The following is a 17,896-nucleotide window of genomic DNA, read 5'->3' on the forward strand; positions in this document are numbered from 1 at the left end:
ACGCTGGGGTTTCTAGACAAAGACAAAAACCGCCACTTTTTATATCGTCTGTCAGTAGAGAAAATGGGTAAAATAAAATGTTTTCAAGCGAAAATTGGATAAATTGGAAATAATTTTGAATACTTTAGGATGAAAAAAAGGGATTTACAAAAAGTATAATTTAAATAAGTTTTTCTAACTTTCTCCTGATTTTTTTGGGGGAGCATTGCCCATTTGACCTCATGGTTAAGCTGCCACTGCTAAATTCTATCCAAAAGATAAACATTATATCGACAAATAGATATCTTATCAATAAACTTTCAAAATTATTTCAGCCTTTATTTATCTAATCATTACTTATCAGCCATTCAGGTGAGTTGAAACATTATTTTTACGTTTATTACATCATAGAAATCCTTATTTTAAAGAATCACGTAACATTGTCTTGCTTATTTTTCTCCCTTAAGGTCAAACCCTTCGTAAAATTTGTCCTTTTGAAGGACGAATACAGAAAAGTTCTGTTTAACTTTATCGCCGAGCCCAATAGGGAGTGTAAATCAGGGATGCGTTTGTATTGAATTTACTACTTCTGTAAATTATTAATAATAATAAAAAACTCAAAATTTAAGTGAGGATGCCCAGTCAATAATCAGCACGTAGGCTAATAAAACTACTTATTCAATTTGTCAAGCTTTCGAGAATTTTATTCTCAACATCAGGACAGTTTGAATTAGTCAATTAACAAAACAACATCCTCTGCACAATAATGCCTTAAATACTAACATCATAGTACATTGGATTCACAAGGAAATTTTCTTTATAAAATATTTAAATACATACCCATATAACACAACACAATCCTATAGATATCTTGAGGATATCCACCAAGGATATAGTAAATATCTTAGGGATATCCAAAAACCAGAGGAGGATATTTATGGGATATCCAAATGGGACAAAAAAAGTAATCTTCAAGACATCCCTAGGCAAGCCTTTTACGATTATTTGGGATATTTGTAGGATAATACAAGGATGATGTTGGGAGCATTATAGAATATTTTTAGGACATTATATGAGGACTGTTATTCGACAATAGTTACTTCATCCTTTGTTTATAGTAAAAACGTTCGCGATTTAGTTTTATTTAGCCACATTTTGACGTTATTCATTGGATATGTTTATTAACAGCTCTAAAATATACCTACATATTATGTCAATGAATTTTGCGTCAAAATTTAGAAGTTTATTTGTATGAGTTAACGGCTTTCAATTTATACTGTACCATCGAAAAAAAACGGCGTTCAATTGGCTTGAAAATTACGATCGATGACATTCCCCATCTAATTTTACATACAAAATAATAGCAATCTTCATTTCCAAGCCACCTCTGACGCGGTTTTTTTCGATCGTATGGTATTATACCAGATTATACTACCCTTTAGACCCTTTATGGAGTCTAGCAGTTTATGTCTAGCAGCAACAGTTTACATCAAAGTTAGCACACAGGATACAGGTATAATTTCTAACACCACACATTCCAAAAACTCGAAATTTAAACACAAAAATAGGATTTCTGTTTGAATAGATCAAACACGAAAATGCGTTTAGGGATAAAGAACAAGCGCTATATTTAGATCGTAAATTTGTGTTTGTAGTCCTTCAGGACTATTGACAATTAGCGAATCTTAGATGGTTAAGATATTCTTCATCTATTTTTATCCATTTGTTGGTCCGTCTTTTTAATTAGATATAAATCATACTAAATAAAGTAATTGCTTTACTTAGGTAGTAAATGTAACTAAAGTATCAAATTTTGTTTTACCCAACCCTGGCGGGTAAAAAATAGACCAATAGCCTTTCGTGTTTGTTTGAATTTAGTTTGAATTAGGCAGTGAAAACCTATAAAGCTGTGCTAATATCCGGTAAGTTGTTTTTGTGTTGTTAATCATCTTGTGGTTTAAACGCTATTTTTAATTGTTTGTATGTGAATATCTTCGTATTTTCAACTTATAGAATGATATAAAACACGTATTTTAGTTAAGTGTGTCCTATACAAGTAAGATATACAATATATTAAAAATAGGATATACCTAGGTATTTTAAAATGTTTTTAAGAAAAAAAGTATCTAGTTTAGTTTTTGGAATACACTATTTTCTAATCAATCAACAGATTTCAACGATTGTTTAAGCAACATTAAAAAAAAACATTATTAAAAAACAAAAAAAAATATTAAAAACCATAATGAAGAAAACATACAGTGGAACAGCAAAATAAAACACTCATCATGATGAATACTTGAGTTTATCATCTGCTGATGATGCTAATATTATGGTTAGCGAAACGCGCGTCCAGTGTAAAAGTAAAAGTGTTTTTGGTGTATTGTGGTGATTTAGTGTTTTATTTTGCTGTGTAACCCCCAAGGTTCCAACCCCCAACTGTAATCTAAGATACAGTGGTTCTAGAATTTAAACAAAAATCTTTTTTTTTAATTTTCAAATTTGAATAACTCGGTTATTTTGGACTTATTTGAAAAACGGCAAAGAGAAAATATGTTTCTTTTATCGAGATCTACCAGCCCTGAAAATATTTGCACTTATTTAAGACCCACCCTGTATATTAATCATATACGATCTTTGTTCATAAACTTTTTTAATAAATAGAGGTGACAACTTCTAGCATTTTTCTGTTCTCATCTGGTTTGTATATTTTGGATACCTTATTTTTTATATTATTTATATTCTTGAGGTCTCTTATAATAATACATATCGTTTTGATGCATTTTATTTTTGCGGACTCTGTATACTGAGTAATTTCGCAATTTGGTATGCAGTTCTAATACGACAAAGCTGTGAAAATAAAAATAACTTGAATAAATATTGGTTTTACGGGCAACTGTTATCGCTAATTTTCTATGTATAAATCTCATATTTTCACAGATGATGCATGATGCATAGCCTACGTGACCAAAGCATCGTATGCAAATGAAAAATTCGCAAAAGAACGAAACTTTCTTGTTTCATAATGAAAAGTATATTTTTAAGACACATCCTACCTTGAAAATAGTTATTTGTCATTGTAAAAACCTGTTGGAAAGCCATTAAAATTTATTAAAAATAATTAGAAAAGATAATTTTAATAGTTGTTAAAACAACGGGACATTTATTTGCTTAGGAAGACTGGTCGCAACCAATGAAAAGACCAGAAGACCGTCCCTTGCTTGCGTTTGGACAGTTGCGTTGTTAAATAATTAGTATGGCACTGATCAACGGCACTTTAAGACTTTAAGCCACATTAATCCCCTAATTTGCTATTATAATGAAATTTTTTTTAAGGAAAATCATTAAGAGATTGAAGTAAAGAGACATGTCTCAAGTTACTAGCCCACTAAAAAGACCTCAGCTGAGAGGTTTACTACACAGCGCAATTAAAAGGAACTTAATCATCATAGGCGTAACTCTAGTCACTGCAGGAACGGCATTTCAAATCTTCCACAACGATGCGAGAAAACAAAAATACGCCGAGTTTTACAAGTAAGTTCCTATAAATAAATAAAATAAGAAAATCAATCCCTTGCTAAAGGAAATCACACACGTAGAGTTCTTCATCGAGGCAAAACTGTCCAGAAAAACTGTAAGTGTACGGCTACCTTTAGAGCCATTTCTATAGATTCGAATTAATCTTCAGGACGACATCCAAAATGTGACGCAAAATACAATTTACTGGTGAAGTAAAATCATAGTAAAATGACAAGATGACACAACTGTCACTGTCAGAGATTTCGTCGAATTTAAAAAATCCTGCTAAAAAAATTCAGTAGAAAAATAGATTTTATTGATTGTTGCAAGATTTATATTTCCGGAATTTTTATATAAATCAGTCATCAGATCGTTAAATTTATCGCAGGTGCATAAATCTCCGGTATATAAATATATATTGATAAATACAAATATCCTGTGTTTTTGTATACAGTATGTCCCTGGATTGTCTTTACAAGAGGAAAAACTTGTTTATTATTGGCATTTGGAGAAAAATGCATTCTTCATAACATTTTTGCTTGTTCTAAAATGGTTAATCTTGTTTATATTTTTCCAAATTTCCATACCGTTTTAGGGAAAATTAAAAAAAACATGAAAATATGGTTGAATTTTTTCGAAGTCCTAAAAATCAAAAGGCGCTTCTATGGTAATATAATTTCGATTTCATTCTTTGATAGATTGTTATTAATAGAATTTCAATTAACGTCATATTTTTTGCTGTTTTAAAATGTTACAGAAGCACAAAATTTATTTAGTTCAGTGCTACGGAAAGGGTGATATCATACTTTAACAAAAGTAAAAAATATGACGTTAATCAAAATTCACTAACATTTCATTTCTCAGCACTTATGGTTTCACACACAACATATGGCCACTTTTTAAAACTTTTGTGAAACTGTTAGTAGGTCAATCCCACTTCTGATATCAAAATGCAGTACATATTTTCCATGTCCGAATGTAGTATACATTTTCCTTGTTTCATGTATCTATTGTGTCCCCCTTTCCTGATTTATAACTCATCAGAGAGTACCATGGCTTTGACAAAAGCCAGTATTTCAGATTATTTTACAGAAGTTTTTTTTGCGATATATATTTTACAGTTTTTCCGATATCAGATATTGAATGGTTGTCGTCTCGACGTACCCCGTAATGTATTCTGGTGTTTCCCCACAGAATCTGCATTTGCCGTTGTTTCTTAGCTTCAGTCTACTGAGGTAGAGGGTTGTTTGATAGGTAGAGGAAATTTTTGATAGGTAACTAGTAGGAATTTTGAATGAAATGTATTTAAACAAATAACAATGTTATACGTACCTGATATGCTCTAAAAATTTACAAATATGTTCCAAGTAAGGGTTGTAAGGACTGTATAGGCTTTCAAACGCTGTAATTTCCTCAGAAAGCATCTTAGAGCATATGTTAACAGGAACTACTGAAGTTTGGTACATTATATTTTTTACACCCTGTATATTAAAGCGTTATTGCAATAATTATTAAAAATTCAGTTCATAGATATTTTTATTTCATTTCAGGAACTACGACATTGACAAGGAATGCGAAGAAATACGTAAAAAGGGTTTATTTGATTCGTGCCCTTCCGACTAAAGAAGTCCCATAGAAAGCCAGTATCAGTACAGTATTTTTCATAGTCCATTTCTCTTATTTCTTGTAGAAATTTAATAAAATTACTATTTATTAAGAAAAAATCTGGTTTTATTTGATTGAGATAATTAAAAAAGGAAAATAAATAAAACAAAAACTTTTAAACATCAAAGAATTTATATTTTGAATGTACCTATATTTATATTTCTTTCAAACACTAATTCTTTTAAAATTCGAATTATACATTTCTTTAGTTTTTTAAATATCTCAACAGCTCCTAGATGAAGAAGACACAGTAGCTAGAGAAATACCTGAAGATTGCCTTTTTTAGAACTGATTTTACTCTACTTAAATTTTGATTGGAACTGATTAAATATTATATAGAATGTCCATTTTACTGAGAGAATTAAAATAATACACTCATATTACTAAAAACGTTTATTTATAAAATATATATTCTATAAATTTAAAACTGTGATGTATATTTAACAATAAAAAACAACGTGACAAAAATACTATTTTTCGAATGCGTGGCTGTGTATACAGGGTGGCTCATAAAATTTTCTCGACGTTCTTCTCAACCGCCCTGTATAATAAGTAGTTCTACTAATCGATGTCGATAAGATAAGGGCTGTCCAAGGCCCCCAACCCTGCTGCGACACCGCCTTCGTCAGCTGTGGCTACTTTCGTCCGAAGCATATGACCTACTTGTCGATTCACTGATATATTTTGGGAATCCCTGGAGAAAAACAAGTGAAAATATCAAAAAAACGTCGTAATATTTATGTTTTTTTTTAATTTTTTTACCCAATAACAACTCCAAATATTCCCAATTCCGATACCATTTCAACTAGAGGTGGTGGGTTTGTATTACCCGCTCTTACGATGTACCCTGTAGATATAGGCGGCCTTATTCTACAAAAAAATATACTAGAGACCAACAAAAACATATCACGAACCTTAGATCATATAACATATGGATACAGTTTTTCGAAACATATTTTGTAACCAACATAATAATATTGACGTCACTTCAGGGCACAATATTAGCCTATATTGTTTTTTCGAGATAAATGAGAAAAACACATTAGAACTGACACTAATAAATTTTTAAAATATCTTTTAAAAGACATGTGCATGGGTTGTTAACTGGACGGTTACTTATTGGGGAACAGAATGGCAACACTGTATCCAATTCCAAATAATGAGTACTAAGCTAATAATAAATTAATAACCTGTATAATATACATAAACAATAGACGCTTTCGCTTGGCACTTTTGTTAGGACATGCAGCATAGTATTTATTACGTTTCTAATTTAATAACTTAATATTGAAAAATTTGGCACTTATCCCTTTCGGTATTTCCACTCTTAAATTGATAAGAGGATATGTATAAAAAACATACCAAGAACCTTAGACCATATAAAACATAGACAGGATTGTCGAGACTTATTTTGTAACCAACATAATAAAGAAAAATTGACGTCACTTCAGGGCAAAACATTAGTTTTATTTAGTTTTTACTCAATATAAACCAGTCATTTGTTGATCTAATAATACAAAAAAGAATAAAGAACATAACAAACACTTTAAATCATATAAAAGGTAGAAACAATATTTCGACAGCCTTATCTTATTTTTACTCAATATAGATCAATAATTTTTTAAAGATATTTAATAAAACAGACTTAAAAAAAAGAACCCTAGACAATATGAAACATGGACACAATTTTCCAAAACATATTTTGTAACCAACAAGGGGTAACAATAACGTCACATTAGGGCATAATATTAATCCTAATTTATTTTTTGTTAATATTAACCAGTAATTGATTAATAAAATTAAATAAATGAGCCTTAATAATATATCAACAAACTTTAGATCGTATAAACATACAGACACGATTTTTCGAAAAGTATTTTTGTAACGAACATAAAGCAACTTCTATTTTCGATAAACGAAAACAAACACACAGTACATATATAGTACCTTTCCATCAAAATCCAGGCTGTACGTTCTCGGGAATCCTTCATCGCCAACAAGGTATCCCTAATTTCCTTTCCATAGACATTGTTGCCGCCTCCTTCGCGTTGTGGCTTCAAAACGTACCTTTCCGGGTCGTCCAAGGCCATTTGCACTGCCTGGTCACCAGCTTCGTCGAAATCCAAGCCATATAGTCCGGTAAAAACCTCCCTAACCGCTTCGATTTTCTTCGATTCGGACAAAAACAGTTCTATTGCGCCCGGTTTGGCAAGAGCCTGCTGTACTTTTTTCGTACCAGCCAAATGGTACTGTATAGACGGGCACTTGATAGCTAGTGACCTAAAATTATGAAAAAAAAAATCTGCAATTTCAGGAAATTTTGCAAACTTTGGCAACATTGCATTTTTCCCGGAATATAAAAAATGTTAAAAAGGAGTATATCAACAAAATGAGCGATCTAAAAATCAGAAAATATTTATTTCCTTAAATTTCAGGATTTTGCGAAGATTGGCAACATCGCATTTTTTCCTAAAATATGATAGATATTGAATAAAAAGACTTAAGAAAGAAATATAACTAATACAAACTTAGGTGACTTTACTTTTTTAATTCCTTCCTTAGTTTTAATATTAAACGACTGATTTTCATAGTATCACATTTCAATACTTTATGCAATGCGTGCCCTTTTTTGTAACAAATAGTTCATAAATTATAAAAAACCGCATCAAAAATTTACCTTTCAATAAGCAGTCTAGCATCCCACTCTTTTTTTGTTGGAATCTGATCAGGAGTATATGCTGACCTAAAGTAAACCACACTGATTACAATACCATTCCTAAAAAAACATGTTTTTCCATCAAAAACACTATAAAAAATTTAAAAAAAATCTTACACAAGAAGTTCATTTTCTGAAGACAGTGCACCTTCAAAATGAATTTCTGTTAGAGTTTTCCTAATAACTTTCACTCTGGGATTCAATCGTTTGAGCTCAAATTCGTGAAACCTTTGATCACAGATATTATAGGTTATGTCTTCCACGACGAAAAGAACTGCTGATTTTGGGTCACCGTAAATTTTCCAGGCATCCAAGAGACCCAATGTGATGCCTGTGAGAGCATTGTTCTCAGGGAGCTTGAAAAAATATTATTTTACACTTAAAAGATACTGTGTCTCTTAAATATACTTGATATCAATTAAACTTTTAGTTACGTAATCGAGAGCGCGATTTTTAAATTCATTGTTGCCAACCATGGACATATTCGGCGCTGGGCTGACTAACTGGAATTTAAATTTCGCGCTGGTGATTTACGTGGTAGCTCTGCTGTAAAAAATTGCCGCATTTATTTATTTATTTATTTCCTGACATTGTCATTCGTTTTGACACTTTAGTTTTGAATTACAAGTTTTTGGTTTAAATAAATAGTGTTGTGATTAGGGAATGCAATCCCGCAAATGCTGGATCCCGCAAATGCGGGATCAATCTGAGATTCCGCGGGATCAAAGTTGCGGGATTTACCGTGCGGGATCTGCGGGATCGACACATTACTACTGGGTAACCGAATCGATCTCAATCAAGATCAAACCAGAGTAAGTAGATCGCCGAGTAGCGACAGAAACCGTCGGCTCTTTTGATGTGGTGGGACCAAATTTTCTTTCTCTCTCTTTTGACATGTTTGACAGATATACTACGTATTTAACTGCTCAACTTATGAAGTGGCCCTATAAACATGGTATACACTGCTCATAATTTGAAGTGGAATTAATTATAAAGTTTTATACATATGTTTTTTGTTTTGTTTTATCCTTATTTCTAAATTTGAATGTATAAAATATCTTACAGCTAATAAATAATTAAAAAAACGATTCGTTGCCTGAGGTATACTTGAAATAAAGTTATTAAAGTATATAGAGATATTTGATAAATGGCAACAGTGGCAACTTCGCTTCTTCATATGACAGATAACCTATTTATTTCGCGCAGCCGTAAAGAAAATTGAAAACGGGACTGTCGCTACTCGTCGGTTTACTTACTCTGATCCAGGCCCTGCGCACTCTCCGCGAAACGTCAAACCACGAAATTAGTACGACTTCAAGACACCGTGCGCTAGTGTCGCCTGGCGGGAGAAAGCGACAGCCAATAAGAATTTTTCTGTTTTATGATTGGTACCTGATCAAAAGAGGGGCGACCGGCTGAATTTTAAAAATCTTCAGTCTATCCCCGTCGCAGGGCCATGTAAGTGAAATATTAAAAATGGTTCCAGCATACAAAGTTTCCCAATTATGACGGGTGATGGCGCTGATCGTTAAAATTTTTGTACAGGGATTTTGCTTACCGACAATACGACGTGTGCTACGACCGGACCAGGACCAATCAGAATGATCAGTCTTTCTTGGACGTTTGCCGCGGAAGTGTGTGTTAATTTCTTTTATGATAAGTGTGGTTGTGTTTGCAGTTTGATTTTTCGGTTTTGATATTATGTTAAAATCAATTTTAAAGTATTGTATCACCTGTTTTTATGTAATAGTACTTTTTTTAGTTCTATGATCTGATATGTTATGATTTGTTAATGTTTGTTTAACAATGTTATACCAAAGAGGTTTTTTTAACTTAATATATCAATTTGCATAGCCTAACTTTTTTATCAATAAACTTTGTAGATTTTCAGATTATTTAATTCCTTTTGTATCCGTTTGTAATTTTATTTTTAAGACATATTATGTGATTGTTTCACATAATATGTTTTAAAAATAAAATTGCAAATAGCGAATAAAAATAATTAATATAAAAAAGTGGATTTTACAATTCCCCCCGGCCCCACACCCTTTTGGCTAACCTGTAAATGTCGGCTATGTCGAGAGATACGAAAATGGAACCGATTTATTACAAGGAACTTGGGCTTCTTTTTCGTTAGTATATTCTGTGCCCCGTCGTCCTTTCGGCTTGTTCGTGGTATGATCTAAATCAGTGATTCCCAAAGTGGTCCAGGTGGACCCCCAGGGGTCCACGGGAGACTTGCTGGGGGTCTACGTAGGCGTGAACAAAAAATGGGGGTCCATAAGATGTTAATGGGGGTCCACGAAAATTTATCTGCTTTTGATAGTAAAGAGCAAAAATGTAAGCATAGTTTTATAAGGGCCTACCTACATTGTTTTAAGTACCTATCTAAGCAGATAATATTTTAATAAGGCAAGCGACTGTTACTTGTCCAAACTTGCGTATTCGATATTACGTACAATTTCGTGTACAGACTTGCAAAGCGCTATCCGCCCGACAATGTTTAATGCTTGTTCAGACATGAACTTGATCACCACTATAAATACTTGATGCCAAAGGCAACGGAATTTGGAAAAAAAGTTGTGAGAAAATTTATATCTGTGTTTGCTAGTGCCGGAGAAAAGTAAGTAACCTACCTTTTTTTTGTTATAGTACTTAAGTATTTTGTTTACGTGTACTAGTCGGTTGATCACAACGGCCTGTATAGATAGGTAACTTAGTAACTTACAGATATTTTAATTGTCCTCTTTCGATTTGAAGACAAACACAGCACGTTTTATTCAATTGTTTTTCACGAGAGAAACACTGCCTCTCTAAAAGGCCGAATAAGCAATATTGCAGAGCAATTAATTTTGTAATTTTTCTTGCAAATAACTACTAATTTTATAAAACAGTAATTTCATAATCATTTTAAATTGGTTTTGAAGTAACTATTTTATCAAAACTATTCCTTTTCGGAAAGAGCGAGCGGTGCGCGGGCGACGGGAAAAGGGCGGGGCTTGGACTTCGATGCCAGTTTGTCACGTTTTAACAATGAAGCCGCAGACAAAAAATACGCAAATACACGGAGCGCGTGAACTCATTGATTTAATATTTAATAAAATGTTAGTTATCGTTTTTATGGACAATTTTGGGATTTCGACTTTTATTTTTTCCTACACAAATATGATCAGTATTCGATACTGAGTACACCAATTTTTATTTATACTATCAAAAATTAGTGGTAAATTATGTACTTTAAAATTGATACCGTTTTGTGAAAACGTCTGTATTTGTCTCAGCGGTTTATTAGTTGGTCCCTTTACAAGCCGTAATTCTATTTCCGCGTGCTGACAAAGGCTGCGGTGTGATACCTATATTCAGAAAAAACTTGGTTACTAAAACATTTTTTACAGGTAAGGTAACTGACACGAAACATGGCTACAGCAAAGAAAAAATGTCGACAATATAGTATCGATTATTTGAAATATGGTTTTGTTCCATCAGAGGCAGACAAACAATTGCCCATGTGCCTATTATGCAACAAAGTTTTGAGCAATGACTCTATGAAACCATCAAAGCTCGAAGATCATCTAAAAAGGTGTCATACTGATAAAATAGGTAAAGATTTAAAATATTTTCAAACATTGAAAGAAAAATATGGAAAGAGACCCACCATGCACAGTATGTTCGCTTCAACATCTCAAAGTAACGATGATGGCTTGCGGGCATCTTACAATATCTCATTACTTATAGCAAAATCTGGAAAACCGCACACTATCGGAGAACAATTAATTTTACCCGCTGTTGAAGAGGTTTTAAAAACTGTTTTGCACAAATCTCCATTTGACGTACTAAAAAGAATTCCATTAAGTAACAATACTGTACAAAGACGCATTGATGAAATGAGCTCTGATATCGAAAGCTTTTTGTGCAATCATCTGCAAAAAACTCATTTTTCTATACAACTGGACGAGTCAACGTTACCCAGTAATGAAGCATTACTATTGGCATATGTCCGATTTATTGTTGAGGAAGAAATTCACGAAGAATTGCTATTTGCCAGAACTTTGGAGACTGACACTAAAGGCGAATCAATATTTAATGTCCTGAGTAATTTTTTTACGGAAAAATCGATCCCATTTACAAACATTATTTCAGTGGCAACAGACGGAGCTCCTGCAATGGTCGGGCGATATCGTGGGTTTATAAGTCATCTCAAAAGAATTATACCAGGACTTACAGCTATTCATTGCGTAATCCACCGACAACATCTTGTGGCAAAACATTTAAGTGACAGGTTGAACCAATCTCTTCATTTTGTAATAAAAGCTGTCAACAAAATCAGAAGCAATGCATTGAATACGCGTTTATTTGCTCAATTGTGCGACGAAAATGATGAAGACTTCCAACGACTGCTCTTACATACTGAAGTACGCTGGTTGTCGAAAGGTGCATGCTTAACGAGATTTTACTCTGTTTTCGATTCCATATTAGAGTTCTTAGAAAGTAGAGATCCAGATTTAAAAGAAAACTTGATCAAATTCAAAGCAGACATTGCGTATTTGACAGATTTGTTTAAAAAATTTAATGATATTAACTTGCAGTTACAAGGGGACAGCCTGAATTTAATAAAAACAAAGGGGATAATTTCGGCTTTTCTTGGGAAATTGAAATTTATGAAGCAAAACATTAGTCGGCGCGAATTCTCTCAATTTCCAAACTTGTCGCAGGTAGAATGTATTGATGAGGATATCCATACCTACAGTCAACATTTAAGTGCTCTGCATGATGACTTCAAAACCAGGTTTGAAGATATACTGACGATGGATATACCACCATGGATCATAAATCCATTTGATGAAACGGAAGTGGCCAATGTTGTATTACAAGAGGAGCTGCTCGAGCTAAGCACTAATGAGGAGCTGAAGGTGAAATTTAGAAAAGGCTACCCAACATTTTGGCTGCAAGCAGAAATACCCGAAAAATATCCTGGACTGTGGGAAATCGCAAGGAAATTTTTAATAGCTTTTCCCTCGTCATACCTTGTCGAAAGGAGTTTTAGTGCCGTTACAAACCTCTTAACAAAAAAAAGGAGCAAATTAAACATCACAGAGCGGGGGGATTTGCGGTTATTGCTCACAAAAATAAAGCCAAACATTGATCGTTTGCTGACACTCCATCAGATACATCCTTCCCATTAATTAAAATAAAATAAAATAAGAATAAAATAAAATAAAATAAGAATAAAATAAAATAAAATAAGAAAGTTGGTTATATGGGATACCGTACATGCGTTCATACAGCCAAATAAAATAACAAATAAAATAAGAAGTCTTTATCTTTTAACTTCTTGTTTTATTTTATGTGAAAACGGCTTTGCGCACGCTTAATTCTAACCTACAAATATTTTCAGTTTGGATTTAATTTATTTTATAATTTCACATAAGTAAAATGTATAATATAGTAGGCAACGAATAAATAAATATACTATAAATAGTAAAATTACTATAAACAATCGTAAAAGTTAACTTTTATCTAGCCTCATCGTACTGCGCATGAGCAAATATATATTTCTTATTTTATTTTATTTGACTGTATGAACGCACACAAATAAGAATTCCTTATTTCTTATTTTATTTTATTCTTATTTTATTTTATTTGGCTGTATGAACCCACCATTTAGTTGTTAGATTTCTTTCTCTTTCTGGCGTGCCTAAGTGAAGAAAAGCGGTTAACTAGCACTTGTGGACAATTTCGTCAAATAAACTGCCGGACATAATTATCGGGCCAAACAAAATTTTAGGGTAAATTTAAAGTTGAATATCTCTTGAACTAAAAAAGATTTTGGGATGCGGTTTGGACCAGGTTTTAGATGCATCTATTGTGATTAAGTTGCTATGTGGTTTTCGGAAATATATTTAGTGAATTCTCGCATACAGGGTGCTTTTTAAGAGTGTGAAAATTTGGTCAAGAATCTTTTTTACCGCAAATTTACAATTTTTAAAAAATCGAATTTTTTACCAAGTACGACTAATCTGTATTGAAATTACAAAAAACAATTTGATCGGTTTTTTAATTTTTTTTTGTTTTAAGGAAAATACGATATTTTTTCGAAAAATATGCATTTTTAGTCATACGTATTGTTCTAAATGGTACAAAAAGCTTTGTACATTCTGCACATGCCAAAAAATTATTGTAATAGAGTGTATCTAAAAGCAGATAACTAACACAAGTTAAAAAAAAACTTCAACATCACAATAATATTTTTATTTATAAAATAAGTAGATAAATTATAATAAAATTTAAGTTTATTTAATATTAAATATATTTTTTGAACACTCTGTACACATTGGTCCAAATTTCTGTACAATTAGTTTAAGATACACGCTATATCAATATATTGTGGGCCTATGCAAAATGTACAATGCCTTTTGTACCATTTAGGACCAAATGTATAGTCCCTCAATTTTGCGGATCCGCGGGATTGATTGCTTTAATCCCGCGGGTTTACGGGAATGAGATTTTGGTGCGGGATTGCATTCCCTAGTTGGTGATACTTTAAGCTTAAACATGTTTACTAGCAGACTTTGCAGTCGAACCTTGTCCTTTTTAGAACCTCTTTTAGTGCGAAGAGTACAACATAGCTTAATAGCCGTTAAAAATTGAACGCAACTTTATTAAATTATTTTGAACGGGAAAGCGATAGTAATGGCCCTTTATGTCCCTTAAGTGCTGTTAAGAAGGTGAGTTTTGTTGATGTAAATAATAACTGTTTATATATTTATAATTAATTTATTTTTGGTTCCTAAAATATTTTGATTAAAAGAAAATATATAACTGTGGGCAACGCTGTGCCGGTCAAGCTTAATCACGTGACTAAAAGTTTATTTGGTATGAATTGTAAGTGCAAAGCTTTATAAAGGATAAGATCTGGTTAAAAGAAACATATAATTTCTATCTATTAAATTAAAAATAATTGAGATATCTAACAAAAATTTAAAAAAATGTTTTTAACATTTTGAGAACCGCCGTTTCTCGGCTTATTCGACACCCTATGTTGTCAAATAGATAAGAAAGTGTACCCCTAACTTGAAATACAGTATGATCGTTAAAAAACGGCGTCCTGTTGGCTTGGAAATGACGAGCGATGACCATACCCATGTAATTCTACATATGAAATGATGGCGATCTTCATTTCATAGTTATCGCTGACGACGTTTTTTTTTCGGTCGTATGAATAAAAAAGAATAAAAATAGAGAGATTATAGTTACTTACGTTATGTAGCTTATCAAAATGTCCTAATTCTTCCAGAACATACCTAAAAACATAAATACTCGTGAAGTACAGTGCAAAAATTAATGAAGGTTTGGTGAATTTGACTTAACAGTTAAAGTAAACATAGAATATACCTATTAGACAGGGAGATTCCGTTGCCTACGCCAGCTAGACTTACAGATATCGTGTTGTATTCGACCTGTTTAATACTGCTGATCTCGGTGCTGTGTATCATGTAGTCAGATCTGACCAGACCAAGACAAGTTTTCTAAAACAAAGGTTTAAAAGAAACACAGACATTATCATGCATCCCAGCACTGATGGCGTTCATATTTTACTAAATATCGTGTAGGAAAAATTCACGAAACCACACCAAATCAAGGGGTTGTATATATACATATAGGGTAGGCATTGTAGGCAAAAATTTCAAAAGTCAAAATCAAACCTCTAAGCTAACGTAAAAAAAGATAAAAAAACAGCTACATAAGGCTAATACTATGCCCTGAAGTGACGTCACGTCTTTTTTTATCTTGTTGGTTACAAAATAGAGCTCGAAAAATCATGGCTATGTTTTGTATGGTCGAAGGTTCCTGGTACGTTCACTAGGCTCTTTTATTTAATTTCATTATCGAATTATAACGATATATTTTGAGGAAAATCATACAGGCTAATATTATGCCCTGAAGTGACGTCATGTGTTTATGTTGGTTGCAAAATATGTTTCGAAAAATCGTATCTATGCGTTATATGATCTGAGGTTTTTGATGCATGCGAAGCACCGGGACGCCACAGAAACTTGTTGCCTCGCAGAGCCCTTTTAAAAAATATATAATAAAAAATATATTATATTATATTTGTTTAGTTTTTGACTCTGGGGCCCCCAAAAATATCTTGCACCGAGGCCCCCAATTGTCAAGTTACGCCACTGCTATTTATAATTATTTTCCAGAAAAAAATACTTGATAACAAATTACAATTTATAATATTGATGTTCAGAGCTCACCACAGCAAATTAAGAATAAAATGGTATTTAAGATAACTACAAAAAACATTTTTTTTAAGAGTTTTAGCATCCTGTATCTTTAAAATTGTGCATTTCGGGTCTACTTTTATAGGAATCCTTTTCCCATATTGTTTTATCAAGAATCACCCTCTGAAATTTGGCTGTGCATTTTTTAAACACCCTGTATAGTTTTCGCGTAACTCTCCTTCATTTCGGCATATACACATTGATTTATTTTAACACAACATATACAAGCAAAATGTTTATTTACATACAGTTTAATTCTACTACTACAGCTACAAATATCTAATATATACAGGGTGGCCCATTGTTCCATACCAAGTCTCCTATTATTCATTTTCAATGATATACTACAGCATTCTACTTCAAGAAAATATAATTTTAGAGTAAACATCCATGAAAATATTATTTAAATATTTGTTAGGAACACAGAAAACAACTCACATAGTTTTTAGACAATATTGGAGTAGTAGTCCAAGAGGAAACCTATGCCACCCTGTATATGTCTAACAATTAAAATTAAAGACACAAATAACACCTAACCTTCATTTTGGTTACTTATATGGTTTTGGCTGGGAAAAAACTTATAAATTTTGATCTCTTAATCACAGACTTTTACAAAAAAAAATTAAACTACTAACTACTACAAAAAAATATCTTTTTGATTAATTCACAAGGTATTACAAACATTTACCTATTAATGGCTAAGGAACAAGGCCCCAGCCAACCAAAACCAGCCGCTATAGTGTTAAATTCCACCTGTTTCCAACTCGACAAAGAATCCAACATTATATCGTTACGTACTAACCCTAAACTAAGAGGCTATATACAAATAAAGCATCATTTAAAGCTACCATCACCTTTGACATTCATAAAAATAATAATACTTATGTTATTACCTGAGCTACGCCTTCGTCTAGTACGGTTTCCCAAATTTTATATAAATTCCCTGTGAATTCATCGACTTGTATGGTTTCTCTAAGTGTCTCCCTTAAAAACTCTCTATTATGAGCCACTCTATGCATAAGTTCGTTCAGAGTTGTCTAAAATACACCAAAAAAGGTTTTTAACATTTTTAAGAGGATATCTTACTGTACTTACTTGAATTTCTACAGCTTTTTCAAACTGTTTTCTTGGAAACGTTGTGGGTAACAGTACAAAAGGGGCAAAATTAAGAGAGTCTTCACTAAAAGCAGTTTTTGATCGTATACCTACCCCATGCATAATAGCCCAATCTTTGGTTTTCGAAACTAAATCTTTCAGTTCCTCTTCATCTAAAGGAATTTGAATGCAACTAGGCAGTCTTTTCACAGTCGCCATTATTCTTGTAATAATATAAATAACTAAGTAAATAAAATAACGTACAAGTTAACTTGGTGCTTCTTTGATAAAAGGATCAAGATAAAGCAACAATTCACTTTCAGGAATCTTGCAATGTCATAATAAGTACTAATGTAAACATGTATGATTAGATAATTACGGTATTATAATGTTTCTTTATAATTTGTAGTCTTTTTAAGTTTTGAAACATTTATAATTATGTTGATTTGGATGTAATAATGCATGAAATTTTTAAATCATCTTTCAAGGTTAGAAATTTTTGACGTTTAATAAAATGTGAGCATGTTTTAACTAAAAATATAAACGATTCACAGCTTTAAAACAGTAATAAACACATATTCCTTAATATGCAAAATATCACTAATCAATAATTAAACGTTTATTTTAACTCATATGC

The 17,896-nt window shown here is 32.3% G+C and overlaps 2 protein-coding genes across 3 annotated transcripts; one reads left to right on the forward strand and one right to left on the reverse strand.

Annotated features, from left to right (window-relative positions):
• The first annotated feature begins 1,899 nt into the window (after positions 1 to 1,899).
• On the forward strand, positions 1,900 to 5,219 carry LOC115884935 (cytochrome c oxidase subunit 6C). The gene is made up of 3 exons (XM_030903657.1): positions 1,900 to 2,035; positions 3,313 to 3,510; positions 5,046 to 5,219. Exons 2-3 carry the CDS (start codon positions 3,344 to 3,346, stop codon positions 5,116 to 5,118), a joined length of 240 nt encoding a protein of 79 aa, XP_030759517.1. The 5' UTR covers positions 1,900 to 2,035; positions 3,313 to 3,343; the 3' UTR covers positions 5,119 to 5,219.
• Positions 5,220 to 5,545: 326 nt separating this feature from the next.
• On the reverse strand, positions 5,546 to 17,763 carry LOC115884886 (glutathione synthetase-like). Of its 2 annotated transcripts, none has more exons than XM_030903600.1 (9): positions 17,260 to 17,763; positions 17,058 to 17,201; positions 16,853 to 16,980; positions 15,135 to 15,177; positions 7,994 to 8,232; positions 7,838 to 7,936; positions 7,108 to 7,440; positions 5,923 to 6,030; positions 5,546 to 5,854 (listed from the first exon to the last, which is right to left on the reverse strand). In XM_030903600.1, the coding sequence occupies exons 1-9, from the start codon at positions 17,476 to 17,478 to the stop codon at positions 5,722 to 5,724; spliced, it is 1,446 nt and encodes a 481-aa protein (XP_030759460.1). In that variant the 5' UTR covers positions 17,479 to 17,763; the 3' UTR covers positions 5,546 to 5,721. The 2 variants fall into 2 exon arrangements, with proteins under 2 accessions (XP_030759460.1, XP_030759459.1); XM_030903599.1 differs by lacking the exon at positions 16,853 to 16,980 and adding an exon at positions 15,269 to 15,402 and having other exon boundaries at positions 17,260 to 17,761.
• Positions 17,764 to 17,896: the final 133 nt, after the last annotated feature.

The sequence above is a fragment of the Sitophilus oryzae genome, unplaced genomic scaffold (genome assembly GCF_002938485.1).
Source record: "Sitophilus oryzae breed Bouriz unplaced genomic scaffold, Soryzae_2.0 scaffold_358_pilon_pilon, whole genome shotgun sequence".
NCBI classification, from domain to species: domain Eukaryota; kingdom Metazoa; phylum Arthropoda; class Insecta; order Coleoptera; family Curculionidae; genus Sitophilus; species Sitophilus oryzae.